The sequence below is a fragment of the Mustela lutreola genome, chromosome 2 (genome assembly GCF_030435805.1).
Source record: "Mustela lutreola isolate mMusLut2 chromosome 2, mMusLut2.pri, whole genome shotgun sequence".
Lineage (NCBI taxonomy): Eukaryota > Metazoa > Chordata > Mammalia > Carnivora > Mustelidae > Mustela > Mustela lutreola.
Window position 1 is genome coordinate 158,757,521 of NC_081291.1, and position 25,142 is coordinate 158,782,662.

Here is a 25,142-nt window from a genome sequence, read left to right on the forward strand (position 1 = left end):
AGGAGTCTATATTTGCCACAGATCAAACCAGATACTAGTAGTTTAGAATTTCCCCCCTGATTGCCTCTGAGAAGGTGCAGGCTTGGGCATTTACTTTCTTTCTGACTTAGGGATGAATGTGATTTTATTTCTTGGAAGTTGCTTTTGGGTCAGAGTAGTTTATTGTTCAGTGTTTGATTTGAGGTTGCTTGTAAATCCCTTGTGCCATTAATGCTTTTACTGTGTGTTGATGTATCTGTGTGCAACCTGGGTAATGTTTCACGTCTCCCCCCACATCCTGCACAACCTAGTACCTGTTTATATCCTTAATGACCTCCAGAGATGACTGTTGCCAAGTAGGCTCTTTTTGGCTGTGTCTTTTCTTGTTTTTCTTCAACTTCTGGTGCCTTGCCTGTTTGCTTCTGTCAGGGACCTACCCAGCCTCCACAAGGATCTCCATTGTTTTTAGACAATGCCCATAGGCATGGCATTTTCTCTACTGTGTCATGAAAAAAATTGGTCTCTGTAGGCAGAGCTAGCCTCTCTTTCCCTGGACAGAATCCCTATTTTACTGTGCTAGAACTCAGTGTGAAGACTCACTTTTTCCAGAGTAACACCCCCACTTTATGAGTGGGCAATGGAGGATACGCAGTGACAGCCCCTGTTCTTCACACCTTGCCACTCCCAACATTGGGTGCTCTACACTAAGAGCAAGTTAAAGGTGAGACTCAGGTCCCCAGCCTGCTATGCCTGGTGTAGAGCTTCTGAATTACTTTTGGAGACTGGATGAGGAAAGGGGAACACAATCCTCTTGGCCCTGCCCAACTGGAATAGATCTTTTGCATCTTGGGACACAGCCTGCCCTCCTGGGGTGAAACCATAGCCCCAGACTAGAGCTGAGAGGAGAGGAAGCTACCCAGTAGACCTACCGAGTAGAGCTTCCCAGACATGGAAGTAGGTTATCAGGGTAAGGGAGCAGGTCTTCACTAAAATGCCACAGACTCTTGCTGTTCTCACCGAGATTTGTTTCTTCATTTGCTGTATGCCCTTAAAAAAAATTACCAGATCCTTTAAATGATTGTTTTTTAATCATTTTACCAGTTAAATATTTGTTCTACTGAGGAGATCCTCTATGCTCTCTACTCTGCCATTCCAGAAGCTCTGCTCCCCACTTACTTTCTACATTTTATGAACAGCTTAGTGAAGCTGTTACGCTGAGATATAGCTGAGACTTTTGTCTTTTGTTTTGTTTACTCCATCAGTAAATAAATTTTAAGTAAGCACAATGAATTTGTACCATTGTACTAATACATTATAAAACATATACTAAAATAGATACTTAAAAACACCAAATAAGGGGCGCCTGGGTGGCTCAGTGGGTTAAGCCGCTGCCTTCGGCTCAGGTCATGATCTCAGGGTCCTGGGATCGAGTCCCGCATCGGGCTCTCTGCTCAGCAGGGAGCCTGCTTCCCTCTCTCTCTCTCTGCCTGCCTCTCCATCTACTTGTGATTTCTCTCTGTCAAATAAATAAATAAAATCTTTAAAAAAAAAAAAAAAAAAAAAAAAACACCAAATAAATGATATATGGTTTATCAGATTCATATTCTTAGAGATATTCTTTTGATTACTATAGAGATTACTATATAATGTCTTAAATCATGATTAAAAACACTAAATTTTTTGTTAAATCTTACACATATAAGTGGTTTTTTTCTGTGCACATTATGTACTTTTCTCATTTAGTCATCTTGGTGCTACAAGGTAGGTAATAGTACTATTTTATTATAAGTTTTAAATTTTAGAATTTTAAATTAAAGAATTTGCTCAAGGTTGAATAGTTAGTAACCAAACACAGGAGCCAATTTCAAATGTAGCCTCTCCATTTATAAAGTCTGTATTCTTCCAATCATCTACTCTTTCTGAATTCTTGAAATTCATTTCAGTTTACTGATACTGTATATAGTGTTTTAGGTATAAGACAAAGTATAACGTCTGCCTAAATCAATTTGAAAAGGACAGGAAAAGAAATATACTGTAGAATGACACATGGAGAAACCATTATTTGGAATATGAACAGAAGTACTATAAAGAAAAGTAATTCAGCAAAGGAATTACATAGGAGAAGTGATACTTATTCAGGGTTTGAAGGAGGAGCTCTTTAGATAGATAAATAAATAGGTGTGTGTTAATTTAGAAGTGCAGGATATTCAGAGGCACCTGGGTGGCTCAGTAGGTTAAGGGTCTGCCTTCAGCTCAAATCAAAATGGGGTCCCAGAATCAAACCCCTCTTCAGGCTCCCTGCATGGCGGGGAGTCTGCTTCTCCCATGCCCCAATCCCCCCAGTTTGTGTTCTCTCTCCCTCAAATAAATAAATCTAAAAAAAAAAAAAAAAAAAAAAAAAAGATGTACAGGATGTTTAAAAGACTTGGTGAGGTTAGACAACATAGTCTGTATAGAAAAAATACAAGTATTTTGAAATTTCTGATACATAAAGTATAGGAGTATGGGGATAGTAGTGGAGGTGAGGCTGGGGTTGGAAGTGGGTTCTTAAGTGATTGTTTAGATCAAGGTCAGCTCCCCTAAATGAACAGGATTATTTGTTGTTATTTTTTTAATTAAATGAAATCTCAAGTACAGAGATGGTATACATATAAAAATGCTGTGCAAAGTTATAGCTAAGTGTATATGTGGTCTAGTATACAAAATACAATTCTCCTTCATTCCTTTCCTTCTCTCTTTCACCTTCCTTTCTGAAAATAGCTGACAGCAGAGAATTTTATTTACTGAAATAGAGAGATTTCCTAAATAACTCATTTGTTTCTTATTTAAAATTGTTGAATTATTATTTAAAGTTGTGTATATTCATTCTGTATGAACATTTTGCTGATGAAATGCTGACATGTTCAGTGAGAGTATGACCTAGAGAATGAATACATAGGTAATGCAAAATTCTTTTATCAAGACCTCTTCATGACTTATAAATGTTATAACACCAAGTTTGATAACTGTTGTTTGCTTAAAGATGTGAATCTAGGAATCTAGGACTTTATTCTGAATATCAGTTACCACCTTGTTTTTATGTTATTTTAGTATTACTAAAATATTATTATAATGCATATTGTATAAAAATTGAAATAATACAGGACAGTAGATAAAAATAAAGTCTTCTTTACCCTGATCATTAAATCCTCAAATCCCTCTCCTTAGAGGTAAATTTCTGTATGCATATATGAGCACATATATCCCATGTAAATGTAATAATATTAATTATTATATTTAATATTATTAATTATTGTTAATTAATATTATTACATTATTGTAATAATATTATTTTGGACCATGTTGCCCCTCTTTTCCCCAAAATATTATAATACAGCATTTTATGTCTATATGCATAGATACTGCACCCAATTTTATCCTACTGTTAATATGTAAGTAAGGTTATGTTTATTACAGTTAATAAGTCAGTATTGTTACATTACTACTAATAAATTCCATAGTTTATTTAGATTTCCTTAGTTTTTATCTAATGTCATTTTTTTCTTCCATCATCCCAGTTAGGCTACCACATTACATTTAGTTACTATGTCTGTTAGGCTCCTCTTGACTGGCAATTTCTCAGGCTTCCTTGTTTTTGCTGACCTTGACAGTTTTGAGGAGTACTGATAGGCTGCCTCACTACCGGGGTTTGTTTAATATTTATCTCATAATAAACTGGTTATTTTGAAAAAGTCCACAGTGCCATTTCATCACATCGTATCAAGGGGACATAGTATCAGCACAACTGTAGCTGTTGTTACTAACCTTAAATCACCTGGCTGACCTAATATTTTTCATTTTTCTCCACTGTAAAGTTACTTCCCCTACCAAACTCCCTTTCCATGCTCTATCCTCTGAAAGGAAGTCACTGTACACAGCCCGTACCTAAGAAGGTAGATTATTTTAAATTTCTTGCTCCCCACAAATTCAGTAGTCTTTGTGTATGCATATAAACAGACATACATTGTCATATACATGATTCCTTGAGATGGCATTGCTGAGTTGAGTTGGATGTCTGTATGTCTTAGCTTTGGGATGAATAGATTATTAGCCCATTGATTTCCCAAAAGGTTCTAAGAGTTTGGGTTTTACCCAAAAGTGTGTGTTGATGCAAACCTGTTCCAAACCCTAGTTTTCTTAGATTGAATTTTCTTTTCTAATTTGATAGGTGAACAGTGGTGGCTCATTGTTATTTTTATTATGTATCTTTAATTATGAATGGGGTTGCATATCTTAATTCTTATTCCCCATTGGTAGGACCATTATTGGCCATTTGTTTATGTCCCTTTGCAGTTTTTTTCTATTGGAATGTTAGTTTTTTATTATTGACTTAGATCATAATTAATGAGCTGTTTGTATCTTAAACAAAAATTAGTCCTTTGTCATATGTAAGCAGAAATATTTTTGCTAAATTGTCAAATTTTTTAAATTATAGTTGACATAAAATGTTATATTAGTTTTATTGTACAATTTAGTGACTCGACAGTTACATCCATCATAACATGCTCACTACACCTGTCACCACACAGAGTTATAACAGTACTGTAAGCTATTCTAAAGCTGAAGTTTGTACATCCTCTTCCCCTTCATCTATTTCACCTGTCCCCCCATTTCCCTCCTCTCTGGCAACCATCAGTTTGTCTCTCTTTATGAGTCTGTTTCTGTTTTGTTTGTTCATTTCTTTTGATTTTTAATTAAGTGAAATCATACAGTATTTGTCTTTCTCAGTCTGACTTATTCACTTTGCTTAATATTTTCCATGTTGTCATGAATGGCAAGATTTCATTCCTTTTTTTTAAGACTGAGAAATATTCCATTGTATATATATACCACATCTTCTTTATCCATTCATCTACTGATAGACACTTAGGTTGCTTCCATATCCTGGCTGCGGTAAATACTGCTGCAATAAACAGAGGGGTACATATATCTTTTCAGATTTGTGTTTTGATTTTCTTCAAGTAAATACCCAGAAATGGAGTTGCCGGATTTTATGGCCATTCTAGTTTTAATTTTTTGAGGAATCTCCCTACTGTTTTCCACAGTGGTTGCACCAGTTTACATTCTCACCAGCAGTGCATGAGGATTCTCTTTTCTCCACATCCTTGCCAACACTTGTTATTTCTTGTCTTTTTGATACTGTTGATGTGAGGTGATACCTCATTGTGGTATTGATTTGCATTTCCCTGATGGTTAGTGATGTTGAGCATCTTTTCCTGTGCCTGTAGGCCATCTGTATATCTTCTTTGGAAAAATGTTCAGGTCTTTTGCGTATTTTTAATTGGATTATTTGGGGTTTTTTGGTGTTACATTGTATGAGTTCTTTATATATTTGGGATATTAACCCCTTCTCAGATCATTTGAAAGTATCTTCTTCCATTCACTGTCTTTTCATTTTGTTGATGGTTTTCTAGTCCAGTTGTTTATTTTTGTTATTGTTTCCCTTGCCTGGGGAGATGGATCCAGAAAAATTTTGCTCAGGCTGATGTTCAAGAATGTATTGCCTATGTTTTCTTTTAGGAATTTGGTGGTTTATGTAAGACAGTGGTTTGGTTTCATTCTTTTCCATGTCCATGTTTCCCAGCACCATTTATTGAAGAGAATTTTTTCCCCATTGTATATTCTTACTTCCTTCATCATAGATTAATTGACCATGTAAGGGTAGGTTTATTTCTGGGCTCCGTTTTTTTAAACCATTGATTTATGTGTTTATTTTTATATCAGTATCCTACTGTTTTATTATAGCTTTGTAGTACAGTTTGAAATCTGGGATTCTGATACCTTCAGCTTTGTTCTTCTTTATCAAAATTGCTTTGGCTATTTGGGATATTTTGTGGTTCCATAAAAATGTTAGGATTATTATTTCTTTTAGTTCTGTGAAAAAAATACTGTTGGTGCTTTGATAGAAATTGCAGTGAATCTGTGAATTGCTTTGAGTAGCATAGACATTTTAACAATATTCATTCTTCCGGTCCCTGAGCATGGTCTGTCTTTCCATTTGTTTGTGTCATCTTTAATTTCTTTTATCAATGTTTTATGTCTTTTACCTCCTTGGTAAAAGGATGTCTTTTACCTCCAGAGTACATGTCTTTTACCTCCTTGGTTAAATTTATTCCTAGGTATCTTACTCTTTTTGATACAAGTATAAATGGGTTTGTTTTCTTAATTTCTCTTTCTGCTACTTCATCATTAACATATAGAAATGCAACATTTCTGCATATTAATCTTATAGCCCTGCAACTTTACTGAATTCGTTAATTCTAATACTTTTTGGAAGACCAAAATGCTGTCTTTTAATAATTCGGTTCTGGTTTTTTTGTTATTTTTTCAGAAACTAGTGTAAAAGTTTTACATTTTTGTGTGATCTAACTTGGCATCATTTTTCTTAATATCTTATAATAGATATTTTGTCCTCCAGGATTATAAACACATTCATGATTTCTTCTGGTAGATTTATGGGGTTTTTTGGTTGTTGTTTTTTTGTTTTGTTTTGTTTTTTAAACTTGATAGTTTGGTGTTTACTTTGTGTTAATGGTGTTAGATGAGGATAAAGCTTACCATAATCTTGTTGTATTCCAAGTGTTTATCCTCCTTTCCCACCCCACTTCTCTTAAGCAAAAGAATATTTCTCTTTCTTTCAACCACACCCACTTTGTCAGTGTTATTCCCATCTCTAGCCAACCTGGCACACAACATTGGAGAAAACAGATCCATTTTCAAGTTTTTTTTGTTTTTTGTTTGTTGGAGTTTTTTGTTAGTCCAAGTTCCCTAACTCAATTCTGCGGAGAATCCTGGGCTATCATGATACTTGGTTGAATGTCTTATTATTGGGTTCCATTATATGTCACTTCACATCCCACCAAATTTTTAGAATCATAGCATGATTCTACTTAGAACTGCAGCCTCCAGTAATTTTGTTTCCTTGACTTCAAAAATCATCTGAGGATAAGAACATCATAGTACTATCTGTTTTCCAAATGTAGGATGGACTTTTCCCAGTTCTTGTTTAGTTGTCATTAGGTGTGATCGAAATTTTGTCATTTAAATTTCTTCCTGAATGAATGACTTTAGAGTGAAGTTCATAGAGGAGTGGTTATGAGCAGTTAGGGAGTAGTTTATTAATAGAAGTGATAACTAGGAATAACTGAACCACTGAGAGAAGTACTTCCTAAATTGGATATCATGTAGTTTTTTGGAAATTTCCTTTTTTTCCCCCCCCCAAAGATTTTATTTATTTATTTCAGAGAGAGAGAGCATGAATGAGGGAAAGAGAGAAGTCGAATCCCTGCTGAGGGCAGAGCCCAATGTGGAGCTCAATCTCAGGACCCTGAGATCATGATCTGAGCCTAAGGCAGGCATTTAACTGACTGAGCCACCCAGGTGTCCCCAAAGTGATGGCTTTTAAATGCATATGGTCATTTATACTATACTTACAAAATGGACAGACTTCCTCTGTGGTTCTAAAGAAATTGGAAATTTTTGGTGATAAATGGAGTGAATAGACAAAGTATCTAGGGGCGCCTGGGTGGCTCAGTGGGTTAAAGCCTTTACCTTCCGCTCAGGTCCTGATCCCAGGGTCCTGGGATCGAGCCCTGCATCGGGCTCTCTACACAGCAGGGAGCCTGCTTCCTCCTCTCTCTTTGCCTGCCTCGCTGCCTACTTGTGATCTCTGTCTGTCAAATAAATAAATAAAATCTTTTAAAAAAACTACAACAAAGTATCTATGAGCAGAGATTTATGTTACTCTGCAAAGTGGTAGTCTAAGTATAATTTAAGCCCCCATATTTCTCATAGGATAGTATTTTAGAACATTCAACCTATAGCAGACCTGGTTTCTTTGACCTTCCTCTGATGTATTCTGCTTTGTTAATGTTATGAATAAAATACATTGCCTAAAAATGGGTATCATCAGTACATCACATGAAGCCTTAACTGTGCAAAAGAAGAGTAGAATTATCTTTACTGATCTGAACATAGTACTTTATCTGTAACCTAACATTGCATTTTTTCATTAAGCGTGTCTCAATGTTGATTGCCTTTTGAGTCTCTTCAGTTATACCTCTCATTTATTTTCCAGCTGAGTTACTGTCAAGTCTACCTGTCACTCTACATAATAAATTGGTACTTTGAATTTAATCACAGGGTTTTGTATTATATTGTAGGTTTAGCTTAGCTTTCCAGACTATTAGAGGTCTTTAAATTCTTATTTGGTCTTCCATTTTAAGCCATTCGTAGATTTGTGTCGATCTTTGGTGGTGATGTGAAAGTCAAAAATTATAAACTGACTGCCAGATTCATCCCCTGGTGTGTTTTATTTGGCTAGCACATTCTGTTAGTATTTCTGTGAATTAGGATGCTTCTAGTTATGTTTTATATTGTCTATCTGATTTATCAACCACTACCCCTTACTGCATTACACATTTTGGCTTCACACATTTACATTCTGTTGCTTAGCCATTCATTGAAGGTGTTTGCTTTTGCAACCTCTAATATATTAAATCATTTATGAAAATACTGATTGGGACAAGAAAAGGACAGAGCTTGTAGTCCTACATCTAGAAACCTTCCTTGAATTTGACATTTATGTTTTCATATTTTTATTCTTTGCTTTTGGTGTCATTGTTTAGCAAATGAATTAAATTATATATAATACAGTGCTATATATATCCTCAGGTTATTCATAAATATATCATGATTAACTTTGTCAAATGATTTATTAAAATCACGTTTCTTGATTTTCAACATCTGTGTTAATGATCTTTCTGAAACCCAAGACTCACCATTCCTTCAATTCTCTACATATTCTTGTGGTACTAGTTTGGTATTCTATTTATGTATTCCTTTTAGTAGACCTCATCTTCACTTAGAACTTCTTGTCTAAATCTTGATCTCTCAAATGTTCTTCTCTTGCTTTTGCTGCCTTTAGTTCTACATATGACCTTATTTCTTATTTTACAAGAAGGAGGGTTATCAGACATACACTTACTTAACTTAGAATTCTTTCTAACCTAATCATTTATTTTAGATATATAGGAAGAAAAATGTGGTATCATGTCCTCCTAAACATGACAATAGTGAACATTTAAATCTATAATTTGCCAGGTAATGCGCTTAAAGAGCTTTTTGTAGATTATTATAATCTCAAGATAGTCTTAAAGTAGATGCCATTGTTAGTGTGGTTTTATAGGAAACTGAGTCAGAAAGAAGTTAAGTAACTTCCTTGTGGTCACAGAACTTGTGCTATCAGAGTTTGGCCTTCCATGTTTTGTTTGACTAATGCTAACTTTGCCTTTTAATTGCACTGAATGGTACTCTGTGTTCTCGTTTCTCATTTCTCATGATGTTCTAGAACATTGTTTTATCAGTTATCCCTTTTCTTTCCTTTCTTATCACTTTATTCCATCCTTTTATTCTTATCCACTCAGCCTACAATAAATTTGGGTTATCATTTAGCCATTTAAAAAATACAAATGAAAAGCACATCAACAATTTCTTTACAACCTCTTTCTATTTTGCCTCTCCTCAAGTTATCAGCTCCGGGCTTGCTTTTTACTTTCACCACAGTGGATTTTGTAAGAACAAACTAAATTAGTTGCATTCTCTTCCTTACCTACCATCTGCTTACTCTTGATCTTAGTGTTGGTTGCTTCTGGCACCATGGTCTGAAACTGCTCTTTCCAGGACCATCACTGAACCATGATACTAACAACCTTTCAGTCCTTATCTCTCCTGCCAGTGAAACACCTTGCTGTTCCACATCTCATCATTATTGAAATTTCTTTGCTTTTTAATGCCTCTTAGTTCTGTTTCTTAGTCTTTACAAAGTTGTCCCCTAATGTAATTTCCTTGAGGTTAATGTTTTCTAGGATTACACTTTGAGTCTCTTCTCACTCTCTTATTGTACCCCTACTTCTTAGTTGAGTGAGGCTGTGCTCATAGTTTTAGCTACTGTCTAAATCTCTAGACATACTCCATTCTCTTTTTTTGAGTTTTGACTTGATCTGCATTTCTAGCTATCTGTGGAACATATCCACCTAAAATGTTCTGAAATCTGAGATCCTCCATTAAATCAAAGTTAAAACTTTTCCTTCACATCTTTTTTTCCTCTTTACGCTTTCCTTGTTCCATTACCTGCCTAGTCGCCCAGGTTTAGAAACTGTTTAATTAATCCCAATTTCTTTGCTTCAGGAGGTTCTCTATTACTCTCATGTTTAGGTAGCCAATATACCTGCCTCTCCTAACCTCCATTTTCTTTCAGTCCTTATTGTCTAAACGCTAGTCTAGGTCTTGGATACCTGTAGGACGTTTCTAGAAGCTCACACTGCTTTCACTCTCAACTTCCCTCTTCCCCCCAACCTCCATACCTGCTTTTCACAGTGCTGTTTGAGTTAAAGCAGATGTGTATGACTGCCATCCTAATTTTTAAATAGTATTCATTGCTTTTGTGCTTAATTCATTCAGCAGATATTTATTGAGTACCAACTATGTGCTAGGCAGTATTCTAGGTGGAGAAGAATGATGAACAAAACGGACAAAAATCTTATCACTCATTGAGCTTAGTCTAGGTGGGGGGGGGAGGAGACAATATAAAGTAAACTATGTGGTTAGAAAATGATAAGTATCATGGGGAAAAATAAAGTAGGCAGGGCAGGTAAGAATATGGGATGGAGAAATTGGTGAAAGCCCAATTAGGGAAAGCTACTCTAAAACAGTAACATTTTAGCAGGATTTAAAGGAATTGAGACAAGAGCAATGTGTATATCTAAGGAGGAGAACATTCCAGGCTTAAGGGGTGATCAGTATAGAAGCCCTGAATATGAAATCCTGCCAAATGTGTTCAGGAAACAGCAGGAAGTTATTGTCAGTAGAGATGAACAAGCAGCAGGGCAGCAGTAGAGGATGGAAATAAGGAAGTATGTGTGGAGGACCTTGTAGACCACTTTATAAGAATAAATCTTAATGAGGTGTAGTAGAAGAGCTACCATTTAACTTCTGTTTTGTTGAGATTAGACCAAAGGGGAAAGGTGAAAGCAGAAAGACCATTTGGGAGGATACTGCCATAATCCAGATGAGAGGTGATAGTAGTTCAGACTAGGATTATAGCAATGAAGATGATAAGAAATGGTTGGATCATGAATAAATTTTAAAGATAGTACCATTAATACTTTCTTTCGTGTGTGTATATGTGTAGGAGAAGGAGGAGAGTGGGGGAACTAATGATGATTCTAACGTTTTTAGCCTTAGCAAGGTCAAGTATATTGGAAGTGTAGGAAGTTCTTCATAGGAGATGTAGGAAGTTCTTCATAGGAAGAACAGAATAGTACCATTTTTTACATGTAGAGGGTTTGCCTTTACAAGGATATTAGTCACTTTATCACTAGTTAGAGAAAGGAAATAGGAGCATATGGGGTTGGATGCTGTAGGTGGGCACATGTAATGGTGCAGGCCAGGTCATCAGCTGAGGGTGAGGATGGGAAGACAGGTATTGGAGGTCAGACTGAAAGAAGAAATCAAGTATTTGGGAAAAGTGAAAGGACTAGGCAAATATGTAATTGCTGGGCCAATTGAATTTCTTGATGATGAATTTACTGTGAAACCAAGCAGCACAGTTTTAGATCTCTTTGTAGCCATGTTCAGCAGTTTGGGTGCAGGCATGGAATGAATGGGTAGCTGGATTTAACCAGGTTTGTGGTTTATCAAACAGGTCTGGTGTAAGAAAAGGATATATATTAGAGCAGACTTGGCACACTTTTTCATAAAGGGCCAGATAGTAAATATTTTTGGTTTTGCAGGCTATAGTCTCAGTTATATACTCAGCTCTGCCCCAGAGCAGCTATAGAAAATACTTATATGAATGAACATTGCTATGTTCCTATAAAACTTTATTTATAAAAATAGGCAGCAGGCCTTTGCTGTTGTTTACTGACCGCGTGTTAGAGAATGAGGGTAATAGTAGACCTTGTGATGTAAGCTGGATATGGAGAGAAGAGAGGAGAACGTGGAAGAGTGAGGGATAATGAAAAGGTAGTAGAGTTGATGGCACGTTGTCTCACTAAACTGTTTCCTGAGCTCTGCTGTTTTTCATTGACCCCACATCTTGTTTTCCTATGCCTTCATAGTTTTTCTACGCCTTAAATGCTCCTTTCATACTCCATTTAAATGTTGTCTCTTTTATGCCTCCACCTTTACTTCCTCTACAGTGGCTACTGACATGTAGAAAATGCTCAGTAAATGCTGAAAACTGAAATTCTTTACTTCGTTTTGGTAGGTAACATTGATTTCAGATTGTGAAAATTTGTTTATCTACAGATTTTCCCCTTCAGCAGCCATTTCTAGATTTGAACACAGTGATTCTCAACTTTGTTTTCTGCTTCATTTCACCCATCTGATATTGTTCACATGAACAGAGTAGAGGTAGCACTCTGTTCCTCTTTCCTGCTTGGTACTTAGTTGGAATTCCTTTCTTTCTATCTACTGATCTTGGATTGGTGTCTTTAGGCTGCTGAGAAAGGATGTTTAAAGATAGGACCTGCAGTGTACACTTGTGAGTATGGTAACTTGCTGCCTTATAAATTACTTTTTATTTCAGTTACTTGTATAAGACAAGTGATTATTTTACTAATTATAGACTATCAGATAACCATAGAATCTTCTTTGTAGAGGTTGTAGAGAAATTGTGAAGAACATCTAGTCCAATTTTTCATATTTTAGTTGAAGGAACTGAAGCCTAGAGAGATTAAGTGTTGCATTAGTTAGTATACATTAGTTAGTAGCCGAGCAAAAGCTGGAAATCTTTGCTGCTAATTTAGCACTCACTCTACTACCATGACAGCTTCCTGATAGGATAAAAGGGCACTGATTCTCAAACTAGAAAATAGGAAATTTTGTGACAAGTGATATCCTCTAAAATCTTACTACAAAATAATAGTTTAAATATAATTAAAAATCTTAGCAGTATTGAAATGGCTATTATTTTTTACCATGAAATTGTTAGTAAAAAGGTACAGTAGACTTGTTTTTACTGTTATGACTGTATTCTGAATTACTTTTGTATAATTAGAATTGAATGCATGAATCTTAAAAGTGTGAATAATTAAAAGTAAAAAAATCTGAGTAAATGTATAGAGATTTTGCTCTGAGTATATAAAATACTAGTTTCTAATTTTGTTTTTTCTGTTTTTAATGAACTCTTTCAGAAGGATGAAGTCTATCTTAATCTGGTGCTGGACTATGTTCCGGAAACAGTATACAGAGTTGCCAGACACTATAGTCGAGCCAAACAGACGCTCCCTGTGATCTATGTCAAGGTATGTAAAAATGGAGCAATTTCCCATTTTAAAAAGTACTTAATATGAGCCAAGGAAAGTGCTGGCTATGTTTGAACTGTATTATTGTATATAATGCCAAGTGGGGGAAGCTGCAAAGTAGGTATTGCTAGATCTTCATTGAATTCTTATATAATTTTAAAGTGTGAAACCTTCACCTTTTAAACTTTGATGACACTCATATTAAAAATATCTTGTCATATTTCTTTTTTTTTTTTTTTTTAAATTTTATTTATTTTATTTGACAGAGAGAGAGATCACAAGTAGGCAGAGAGGCAAGCAGAGACAGAGGGGGAAGCAGGCTCCCCGCTGAGCAGAAAGCCCGATGCGGGGCTCGATCCCAGGACCCTGAGATCATGACCTGAGCCGAAGGCAGCAGCTTAATCCACTGAGCCACCCAGGCGCCCCTCTTGTCATATTTCTGACAAGTGAATTTTTTCACAGACATTTGTGGATTTCAATTTTGCTGGCCATAACACCTGTTTATTTAATTTCGGATACCCTTATTATGGCATAGACTGAAAAAGGAGCAGGCATATCATATAAAATTATAAAGTGTATATATATGATCAGATTAAACATTATGTTGCCATTTATAGATTCAGCTTAACTGTAGCTAAAGTTTAAATTTCCTATAATTTTAAATATGTACAGACTCTCTGAAGGTGTTACTTAATTTTTAGTACCTAATGTCAGCTTCTGTGAAAGAACTCAAGAGTTGCTAGGAATTTATCCAGCATAATTCTGATTAAAGTTTTGATCACTGATTAGAAACATTATTGTCATTATTATTGTTATTAGATTGTTCAGATCTTTAAAAAAATTTTATTGAAGTATGGTTGACACACAGATTATTATTTTTTAACTATGACATTGTGAAAATTAACTAGATGTTAAATTTCAAAGTCTAGCTATCTAAATACAATTTTTTGCATTTTATCCTTTATAGGAGTGACTCTAGAAAATAAAATTGACTCTGAATGTCTTAAGATTGAGTACTGAATTTTGCTTAATAGTTACAATTTTAAACTTTATAGTGATAAAATGGGTACCAAAGCAGGAATTTGGTAGCTAGATAATTATGACAAGGAGTCAGTATTCCTGTTGAATTCAGTGCTAGGAATTTAAAAATCTGCTTCCAGTATAATTTTATTTGGACTTGTCAAACTTGGTTGAAGTTGGTGGTTAAGTTGATAATAGGAGGAACTAAAAGACACGGTTTTTGTACTACAAATGTACTTTAGTACTTTATTCTAATTTTAAAATAGTGGGTCCTATTCAAGATAATCTGCACACTAGACTACCCCTTTTAAGTCCCTAAATCTAGGTAATCTTTGAACATCTCAGTTTAGAATGTTGATGGATTTATGAAGCAGAAGAAACCCTAGATTTAGTTCCTGAAGACCTAGTTTTGAGACCCAACTCTGCTATTAAATTAAGTGCTTTTGGGCAGTTACTGATCTACTCTCTACTTAGCTTCCATATTGATAAAATTGTATTCATTTCTTTACTGCTCACAATTAAGCATTGTTGGTCTGTAAGGTGAACTTAACATATGAGGAAGCACTTTTGGGACTGTAAAATAAAAGTAATAGAAAATCTTAACACTAGATTTAAAAAAACAACATGTGGACATTTAATAAGATGTACACAGTAGTTAGACGAGTTTTTTATTTCAACTCTAATTCAGCAAATAAATGCTAAATGATTGCAGAACAGTGTGAAGCTTAATAAAATATTTTATTCCTTCTCTAATAAGAAGAAAAACAATTACACAAATAACTATAAAACAAAAAATACATAGTGTTACTAAAGTAGTTAGATAGGTCATATTCTTTTGAATTGGCAAAATTCCCGAGAGAGGGGTAGTAATACCTCTGTTGAATCTACTCTTCGAGTTCACTTCCCTCCTAGCATATCTATATTGCTCCAAAGCTAAGCCAATACCTGTTCTCTCACCATTTAACATAAAATGTGCCAAGTGATTTTCTTTTCCTATATCTGTCTACAGAAATTTTACTCGTTTCAGGATCTTGTCTTTGGTCACTCTAAATATATGTTTTTATTATTGAAGATTTCAAATAGAAATAAAGGAGAAAATGGAATAATGAACCCCCATGTACCCATTATACTATTTGAACAATGATCAGTTCATGGCCACTTTTATTTCACCTATACCACCCTCTACTCCCCACTTCCTTTATTTTGAAGCAAGTCACAGATGCTGTTATTTTCATCTGTAACTATTTCAGTATATATGTGTAAATGATAGGGTCTTTCTTTTTAAAAGCTTAGTTACAATATCATTGTCTTTACCTATACAAATAAATAGTTAATCACTAACACCTTTAGATATCTACTATTTTTATTGCCTGTGTGTGTGTGTGTGTGTGTGTGATTTTAAGTTTCTTAGAATTGGGTAAGGTGCGTATTTTATAATTGGCTGATATATGTGTCTAATTTTTCTTTTAACTTATAGACCATTCTCTCTTACACTTTGGTATTAAACAAACTGGGTCAGTTGATGTGCAGTTTCATGGTCTGAGTTTTGCTGATTGGGTTACTGTAGTGTTAATATGTTGCTCTGCCTTCTATATTTCCTGCAAATTGGTGATTAGATATATTTTTATAAGATTCAAGACTACTGCATATGTATTATTGAGCGGTTTCCTTAAGAACACAATATCTTTTTGTGATGCTTGTAACCATTGATCATTGCCTAAATCTGTTCATTTATAAAGGATTACAAAATATGCATGTTCTTAAGTTATTATTCATTCTTTATTTATAAGCTGGAGGACGCTTGGGTGCCCTACCTGGGTGAGCATCCAGCTCTTGTTTTCAAGTTCAGGTCGTCAGATCCACCCTGCGCTTAGCGTGGAGTCCACTTGAGATTTGCTTCCCCTACCTTTCCCTCCCTCCCCCAACCACTCACCCTGTCTCTCTCTCTCTCTCTGAAATAAACAAACAAATAAATAAATGAAATCTTTATCCAAAAAAATTTATAAGCTGAAATAGTTTCCCACATCAAGTATTTGATTACCTGAGGTACAGTTTATATAATAAATACAGGACATGTATTTGATTATATCCCTTAATTTACAAAAATTTATAATTAGTTGGTTCACAGGTTCCCCCAGAAGTGATCAACAAGGTATTTGTTATGTAGGTTTGTTTTAAAACTTCTTGCCTGAGTCTCAATAATCTAATCTTTGATAGCTTCTTTACTTTCTAGCATGGTAGTGTTCTAGGTTCATCTTATACATTTCTTCCCCAGACTTGGAATCAACCTTTTCTTCAAGGAGACCTTATTCTTTAAGTGAGAAATGATATTTAGAGACTACTGTCTCTAATGTTAGGAGAGGTAATTGCTACAGGGTTGGTTATTCTTTCTGGGTTTTTTAGTGCACAGAGTTAGAAAATACTTCAATAAGCTTTTCATATAAAATACATCTTTTTTTTATCTCAAAGGTTAATATAGATTGACATTGCTCATTAAATATTGAGGGGGGTTAACAATCTTCCATCTATATTTTCTTTCTCTTACACTAAAAATTCCATTTTACATTGATAGTATAATTACTTGTTCTGTCCTACACTCTACCTATAATAGTCTTAGAATAATAATAGTGACACTACCACAACCAAGTGAAAGTAATTTAAGATCACTTTGCATTTCTTTTTATTTCTATGGTATATTTTATTAGGTATGAACAGTAAAATTTTTCTCTTAAATTGAGTATTTCCTCTCTGTGCAAGTATGTATCATTAAGCTTTGTTCATTTCTTTCTTTTTTTTTTTTTTATATTTATTTGAGGGAGAAAGAGAGAGTGCATGTACAGGAGAGCACAGGTGGTGGATAGGGAGATGCAGGCTGCCCATCAAGCAGGACTCAATCCCTGGGCTCTGGGATCTTGACCTGAGCTGAAGGCAGCCGCTTAACCAACTGAGCCACCCAGGCACTCCAAGCTTTGTTTATTTCATTTTACTTTTATTGAAGATTGCATTTTTTTTTTATTTTTTTTTTTAAAGATTTTATTTATTTATTTGACAGACAGAAATCACAAGTAGGCAGAGAGGCAGGCAGAGAGAGGAGGAAGCAGGCTCCCTGCAGAGCAGAAAGCCCGATGCGGGGCTCGATCCCAGGACCCTGGAATCATGACCTGAGCTGAGGGCAGAGGCTTAACCCACTGAGCCACCCAGGCGACCCTTGAAGATTGCATTTAAAATTTTTTATTCATGCGGTGCCTGGGTGGCTCAGTCAGTTAAGAGCCTGACTCTTGTTTTTGGCTCAGATCATGATCTCAGGATTATGAGACAGAGCCCCACATCAGGTTCCCTGCTGGAAATGGAGTGTGCTCAAGATTCTCTCTCTTCTCCTTCTGACCCCACCCCTCCCTAAAAATATTTTTAAAATTAATTTTGCTTTAAATTTTATGTCAACATTAATATGAAGTTCCAAAGTAAAATCTACAAAAATAAGGATTATCATCAAATAAGTTTAACTTTTTTACCTGTTTCTTCTCTATTTCCTCTCTCCCCCAGTTAAATATTTAAATTTTTTATAGTCCTCCCATTTTTAAAATAAGCAGATGTATATAATTATTTTCCACCTCCTTTTTATGTAAATAGTTACATAATATGTACATTTTTCCTCCATGATACTTTTTACGTTAAAAATACATTCTGGAGATCACTCTTTATTAACATAGATAGACATAGCTATTTCACCTTCCTTTTATAGCTCCACATTAGTGTATTATATGGCTATATCCTAATTTATTCAGCTGGTTACCTACTAATGGTCTGTTGTTTTCCCTTCAGGTGTTTGTTTTTGTTTTTCTTATTACAAATAATGTAGTAAAGAGCCTTGTATTTTCTGTGGTTTGTTTTGTTTTAAAGATTATGTATATTTTTAGAGAAAGAGAGGGCATGAGCAGAGAGGAAAGGGGCAGAGAATCTCAAGCAGACTCTGCGCTGAGCAGGAAGCCCAACACGGGGTTCAATCTCAGGATTCTGAAATCATGACCTGAGCTGAAACCGAGTCAGATGCTTAACCGACTAAACCACCCGGGCACACAATGTTTTCAGTGTTTTTGACAGCATATATTTGGATGAGATCTTTGGCATCCTATATTGTAAAAAAGAAAACAAGGTATATGCATATTGAAGTCGGCATACAAGGAAAGATCTAACACTCCTTTCACCCCCTTGTGGAAAAAAGGATGCTTCTTTTATATAACCGTAGCCCTTCCAGAGTCTGAGCTGTTGGCCTGTTTTTTAAGGACTCAAATCTATTCTTATTTTTAAGAGTTTAAAAAAGATAAGAACATTGTCTGAAATTGATAATTTGATCTCATTCACTTATTCATTTTACCTGGTTTTATAAAACTATGTTTTGTGAAAAATATTGGATTGGGAGATGAAGTAAAAATAATAAACACATATACTCTTGCCTTCATGGACCTGACCATCCAATAAATACTCGTTCAGCATACATGACACCAGAATGGCAGCTGCAGTCCTTCGTAATTGTTTGACATCCACTTTTTCATTTTTTCTGGAGAAGTAATATTATATTATATTATATTATATTATATTATATTATATTATATTATTGCTTTAAACGTTTCTTCAGTTTTTATAGTATGGTCACTTTGTAGTTGATGGTGGTTATTATACAAGTTAAAAAGGTTTTGAGCACCTTTGCCTTTTGATGAGTATCTTCTATAACTAAGTAGGTTTTAAAATTAAAGTCTGAAACCAGGAAAATCATCATTGTGAATTTTAATTTTTTTTTTTTTTTATTGAAAAGACAGTTTAAAGAACTTGGTCTGGAGACACAAGAAAGTTGGCTGCATTTTTGTGAATCATAAAATTGTTATGTATTGTTTGTTTTAAACAGATTTAGTAGCAAAGAGGAAAGAACAGTGGACTTGAGTTAGATTTGATAAGTTTGTAACAGATCAGACTGTTCATTTGGCCTTCAGTTACCACACCTATGAAAATGAGGATAAATATGCATCTCGCAGAGTGCCTGCAAGAATGAACTAAACAAAAGGGTAAAACAGGCTTGGTTTGACAGTATGTATTGAATAAATCTTGAGGGGCGCCTGGGTGGCTCAGTAGTTATGCGTCTGCCTTCAGCTCAGGTCATGATCCCAGAGTCCTGGGATCAAGCCCCACATGGGGCTGCTTGCTCAGTGGGAAGCCTGCTTCTCCCTCTCTCACTCCCCCTGCTTGTGTTCCCTCTCTCGCTGTCTCTCTCTCTCTCTCTGACAAATAAATAAATAACATCTTTTAAAAAATCTATCAGTCAATCTTGAATTTCAACATGTGCTAAATATCTCCTGAGTTTCTAAGAGTTTATCATTCTTGTATTTACTTGGTGATCAAGCTATTTAATGGTTACATTTTTACACTTTCATTTAATAGAATAAAAATATGATAAAACACAGAAATCATTATTAAAGAGGTATACTTTCCCAAGCCACTATGGAGTATTTAAGAGTTTAAAAAAGATAAGAACATTGTCTGAAATTGATAATTTGATCTCATTCACTTATTCATTTTACCTGGTTTTATAAAACTATGTTTTGTGAAAAATATTGGATTGGGAGATGAAGTAAAAATAATAGTATCTGATTTAGTATCTGATTTGGATAAATTGCTTATCTTCTGTGCCTCAGGCACTTTATATGGAAAATAAAAATAATAATGCCTATTATTACATAAAGATTAAATGAAAATGCATGCAAAGCACTTAGAATAGTAGCTTTTTCTTGTTACTGTTACTGCTGTCTTGATAGTAGAGAAGGCCTCTCCATTTTCCTGTAAATATACTTTTACAGAGTCTAAAAGAAAATAGATACGAAATTGTACATTTCTTCTGTATCTTTTCAAAAGATAAAGTGAGGAGAATGGATACAGATTAGATCTTTTAGATGAATGAATGTAGTAAAAAAAAAAAAAAAAAGCCTCAGTCTCATTTAAGGTCTTAAGCATTTTTATTTTTTATTTTTATTTTAATTTTTTTTTTAAAGATTTTATTTATTTATTTGACAGAGATCACAAGTAGGCAGAGAGGCAGGCAAAGAGAGGGGCAGGGAAGCAGGCCCCCTGCTGAGCAGAGAGCCTGATGCAGGAATCAATCCCAGGACCCTGAGATCATGACCTGAGCCGAAGGCAGTGGCTTAACCCACTGAGCCACCCAGGCGCCCCAGGTCTTAAGCATTTTTGACAAAACATTTTTTTTCACACTGGTGATTGCTGACCCAGCAATAAATAAATTAATAGCTGTGAACTTAATTTCTTATTGGAGCTTATTTTCTTAGTAGTAGTAAATTTAACTTTTAGAACTCTGGGAGTAAGCTTTAGGACTTGGAGATATGATGATATCTTGAACAATAATAATAACATGATAGAATTAGGAAGCTTTTTAAAATTATATGGAATACCGACATCCTTTAATTCTTTTTTTAAAAAAGATTTTATTTATTTATTTGATAGAGATTACAAGTAGTCAGAGAGGCAAGCAGGGAGAGAGGAGGAAGCAGGCTTCCCGCTGAGCAGACAGCCTTATGCAGGGCTTGATCCCAGGACCCTGAGACCATGACCTGAGCCGAAGGCAGAGGCTTTAACCCACTGAGCCACCCAGGCACCCCTACATCCCTTAATTCTAACTTTGGGGACAAAATGCTGACCTTATTGAAGATCTCTTTCATACATTTTACATCATGCTTCATTTTTAAAAAGGCTTAAACTCCTCCAGCTTTAGTTCAGTATAACATTAAGAATGTACTGAAATTGATTTTTCTGTAGTTTTCATCAGGGCCTGTCTGGAGAAAAGTAGGCCTCATGTTAACTTCCAGAAACTAGTAAGCCTTGGGGCACCTGGGTGGCCCAGTGGGTTAAAGCCTTGGGGCACCTGGGTGGCCCAGTGGGTTAAAGCCTCTGCCTTCTGCTCAGGTCATGATCCTAGGGTCCTGGGAAGGAGCCAGGCATCGGGTTCTCTGCTCAGCGGGGAGCCTGCTTCCAACTCTCTCTGCCTGCCTCTCTGTCTACTTGTGATCTCTGTCTGTCAAATAAATAAATATAACCTTAAAAAAAAACCAAACCTAGTAAATCTTAACAGTAGCCTCTGAAGGTAGTGCCTTCTATCAGTACTTTCCTGACTTTTGACTTTGTTGTTATTTTAACCAAGATACTGATATACTTGAGTTGAACTCATTTCAAAAATTCTTTCCATGATATATAACTTTGAGGTAGGGATCAGAAGGTAAGTAGTCAGAAAAATTTAAACACCAACCTTGGGATAAACAGATTTAAGATATATTCACTTTCTTGATAGAGTCCCTGTCTTCTTCAGCTAGCTTCCCTGCAGAGTCAGTTTCTCAGTGTATTTTTTTAATAATAGAATTGAAATAAATATCCCTTCAATTTGATGTCAATAATCAGCAAGGATGCATTTTTTTTTTTATTTGACAGACAGATCACAAGTAGGCAGAGAGGAAGGCAGAGAGAGGAGGAAGCGGGCTCCCTGCTAAGCAGAGAGCCCAACGTAAGGCTCAATCCCAGGACGCTGAGACGATGACCTGAGCTGAAGGCAGAGGCTTTAACCCACTAAGCTACCCAGGGGCCCCTTTTTTAAAAATACATTATTTATTTATTTGACACACACACACACACACACACAGATCACAAGTAGGCAGAGAGGCAGGCAGAGAGAGAGGGGGAAGCAGGCTCCCCACGAGCAGAGAGCCCAACTTAGGGCTCGATCCCAGGACCCTGAGACCACAACCCAAGCCGGAGGCAGGGGCTCTAACTCACTGAGCCACCCAGGTGCCCCAGGGATGCATTTTTTAATAGCATTTCAAAGTCTACTTATTTCTGAAAGATAATATAGGAAGATTGGTGTAGCTACTGATGTCTTGATAGATCATTGGTTATAGATTTTTCTCAGTCACATGTGAGTTTTCCTGGTCCCCTCTATCAGCAAGCTCTAGGGCTGACATCTCAGGAAAATATTATTCTAAAGATGAAAATGTACATACTTAATAAGAATAGTGAACTTAGGAAAAAACAGAATACTTGGCTTCTGGTCTAAACAGTGTTACTTGCTAGCCACATGATCTGGAATACCTTTCTGGGTATTCCATCTGTATTTTTTTTAATAGCCCATTTTAGGAGGCTTGCGGTAAGATGTCAGTAAAATAAAAATTTATAAATCACATTGTGACATTTCCTTTTTTTTATTGAGGGGGATGGTGCAAATATAACATGGTTAATGCAACTTTAATTAGCTAATTAATATATAAATGACATGAAACTCATAAAAGGGAGATTGAGTGCTGCTCTTTTCTGAAAATCTGTTACTTTATTTACTGCTTAAAAGATTCTGATTTGTTTGGGACAAAGTCTTCATTAATTTTTACTATATTTTCCAGTTGTATATGTATCAGCTGTTCCGAAGTTTAGCCTATATCCATTCCTTTGGAATATGCCATCGGGATATTAAACCACAGAACCTCTTGTTGGATCCTGATACAGCTGTTTTAAAACTCTGTGACTTTGGAAGGTAAGATTTTTTCTTTTCTTCTCCCTTCTTTCACTCCTCCCCAGTCCCACCCTCCTACCCTGTATGCTCTTTTAAAATTATATGCCTTTGGGTGCACCTGGGTGGCTCAGTAGGTAAGCATCTGCCTTTGGCTTGGGTCATGATCTCAGCACCCTGGGGTTGAGTCTTGCATCAGGCTCCCTGCAGGGATCCTGCTTCTCACTCTCCCACGCCCTCTGCTTATGTTCCCTCTCTCGCTGTCTCTCTCTTTCTCTCTCTCTCTCTGTCAGATAAATAAATTAATTAACTTAAAAAAAAAACAGAACAAAAAAAACTGTATACCTTTTACAGTATCACTACAAAAATACCATAGTCCTTATTCAAGGAGTATGCACTATTTACAGATTCTTATAAGAGTAGTTTAATAAATTCTGTTAGAATTATAAATACGTATAGTCTTTTTTCCAGCATTTTAATTTGTAGGAATTAGTCCCTTAGAAATACTTGAAAATAGTGTATATACAGGGATTTTTATCATAAGATTGTTTATAAATGTTAGTAGGAAAGTGACCAGATAAATTATAGTACATACACATTTAATGTAATACATGCAACTGTAAAAAGGAATAATGTCTTAGAAAAATTAAAAAACAAGATCAGGACTATATAAAGCTTTTTCATTTTTATGTTTTAAAAACATGGTATAGCCACATGTATATAGGTATATGATTATTTCTGGAATGATAGGTAATAAACCCATAACATTGATTGCCCCTAGGAAGGGAAACAGGGAGTATAGTGTGGTTGAGAGACTTGCTTTTTCATTGATGATACCTTGTATTATTTGAATGTTTTATTATGTGTTTATATTCCTTTCTTAATAAGAACTAATTTTTTTGAAGGTTTTATTTATCTATTAGAAAGTGGGGGAGAGGCAAGCTGGGGGGTAAGAAGGGAAGGACAGAAGGAGAGACCCTCAAGCAGACTCTGCCCCGAGCAGGGAGCCTAACACAGGACTTGATCTCACGACCCAGAGATTATGACCTAAGCCAAAACCAAGAGTTTACTGCTGAGCAGTTGTGTTTTTGTTTTTGTTTGTTTGTTTTTTTTTTAAAGTACTAGCATTCATTGCTGCATTCTTTTTCATTTCAGTGTTAACCTTAGTAGCAGTGTTTTCTTCCTTTTCCTCTATATTGAGTCTCTTGTTCTCCTTTTCTGCAAATTCCAGTGCACTTTGTTTTCTTAAACTGATTCCTTGGTAATATTATATTGTGTCATAAGACGTCATCCTTTTAATCTACATAGTATTCAGCAACTTGTGCTTCTTGTAATCTATCCTTTCAACATGAAACCAAGCTTATATCCTAGTTTAACTCACTCAGTTAACCTTCTTCCACCTAGATTAGTCTTTCTCCTCTCAGTCCCTAGTACATTGCCACATAACTTGGATTCTCTCCATTTTTTTATCCTTACAAATTCTTTTCAGTTCAGCTCTTTATAAATATTGATCCACATCTCCTAATATCTCTATTTCCACCTCTTTGTAATACTTCCATGTCAGCCCACAGTTTAAATTTTAGGTTTAATATAAGATATATTCTTCATAGGCTGTCTCTTGAGTGTGTCAGAAAAACAAGCACATCTGCTCCTTTGGAGTCAATTCTTAGTCTCAAAGCAGTGTGCTCCTTCAGACCATCCCCCTTTTATAGTTAACTGGTCTCAGATACCTGTTTAGGATTCGGCTCATTTTGCAAGGAAATCTATAGGATGCAGAGTTTCCAATATTACCTTTTTTGTCTTATAGTGAATTTTCTGACAATATAATTGGAATCTCTCTTACTAATATAAAAAACCTTTTATAGGGCGCCTGGGTGGCTCAGTGGGTTAAGCCACTGCCTTCGGCTCAGGTCATGATCCTAGGGTCCTGGGATTGAGCCCTGCATTGGGCTCTTTGCTCAGCAGGGAGCCTGCTTCCCTCTCTTTCTCTCTCTCTCTTTGCCTGCCTCTCTGCCTACTTGTGATCTCTGTCTGTCAAATAAATAAATAAAATCTTTAAAAAAAAACCTTTTATAAAGTAGAAAGTTTTTATCAGCTAAGCTGAAAAGGTATCTTAATTTTCATGCAGGCAAAAAGCAAGGATTGATATTTGTTAATTTATGAAATTAGTGCTGTGTGTCAATACTTGGGAAAAATGTTAAAAAAATAAACTGCCTCCCTCTTCAAAACTTGTAATGAAGGAAGAA

At 35.5% G+C, this 25,142-nt stretch overlaps 1 protein-coding gene across 3 annotated transcripts in view; it reads left to right on the top strand.

Annotated features, from left to right (window-relative positions):
• The window catches only part of GSK3B (glycogen synthase kinase 3 beta), a 221,662-nt gene that overhangs the window by 113,516 nt on the left and 83,004 nt on the right, over positions 1 to 25,142 (top strand). For all 3 annotated transcript variants that reach the window (XM_059163958.1, XM_059163956.1, XM_059163957.1), the window contains exons 4-5: positions 13,215 to 13,325; positions 22,790 to 22,920. In XM_059163958.1, the coding sequence (XP_059019941.1) occupies positions 13,215 to 13,325; positions 22,790 to 22,920 (242 nt within the window). The remainder of the gene's footprint in view (positions 1 to 13,214; positions 13,326 to 22,789; positions 22,921 to 25,142) is intronic.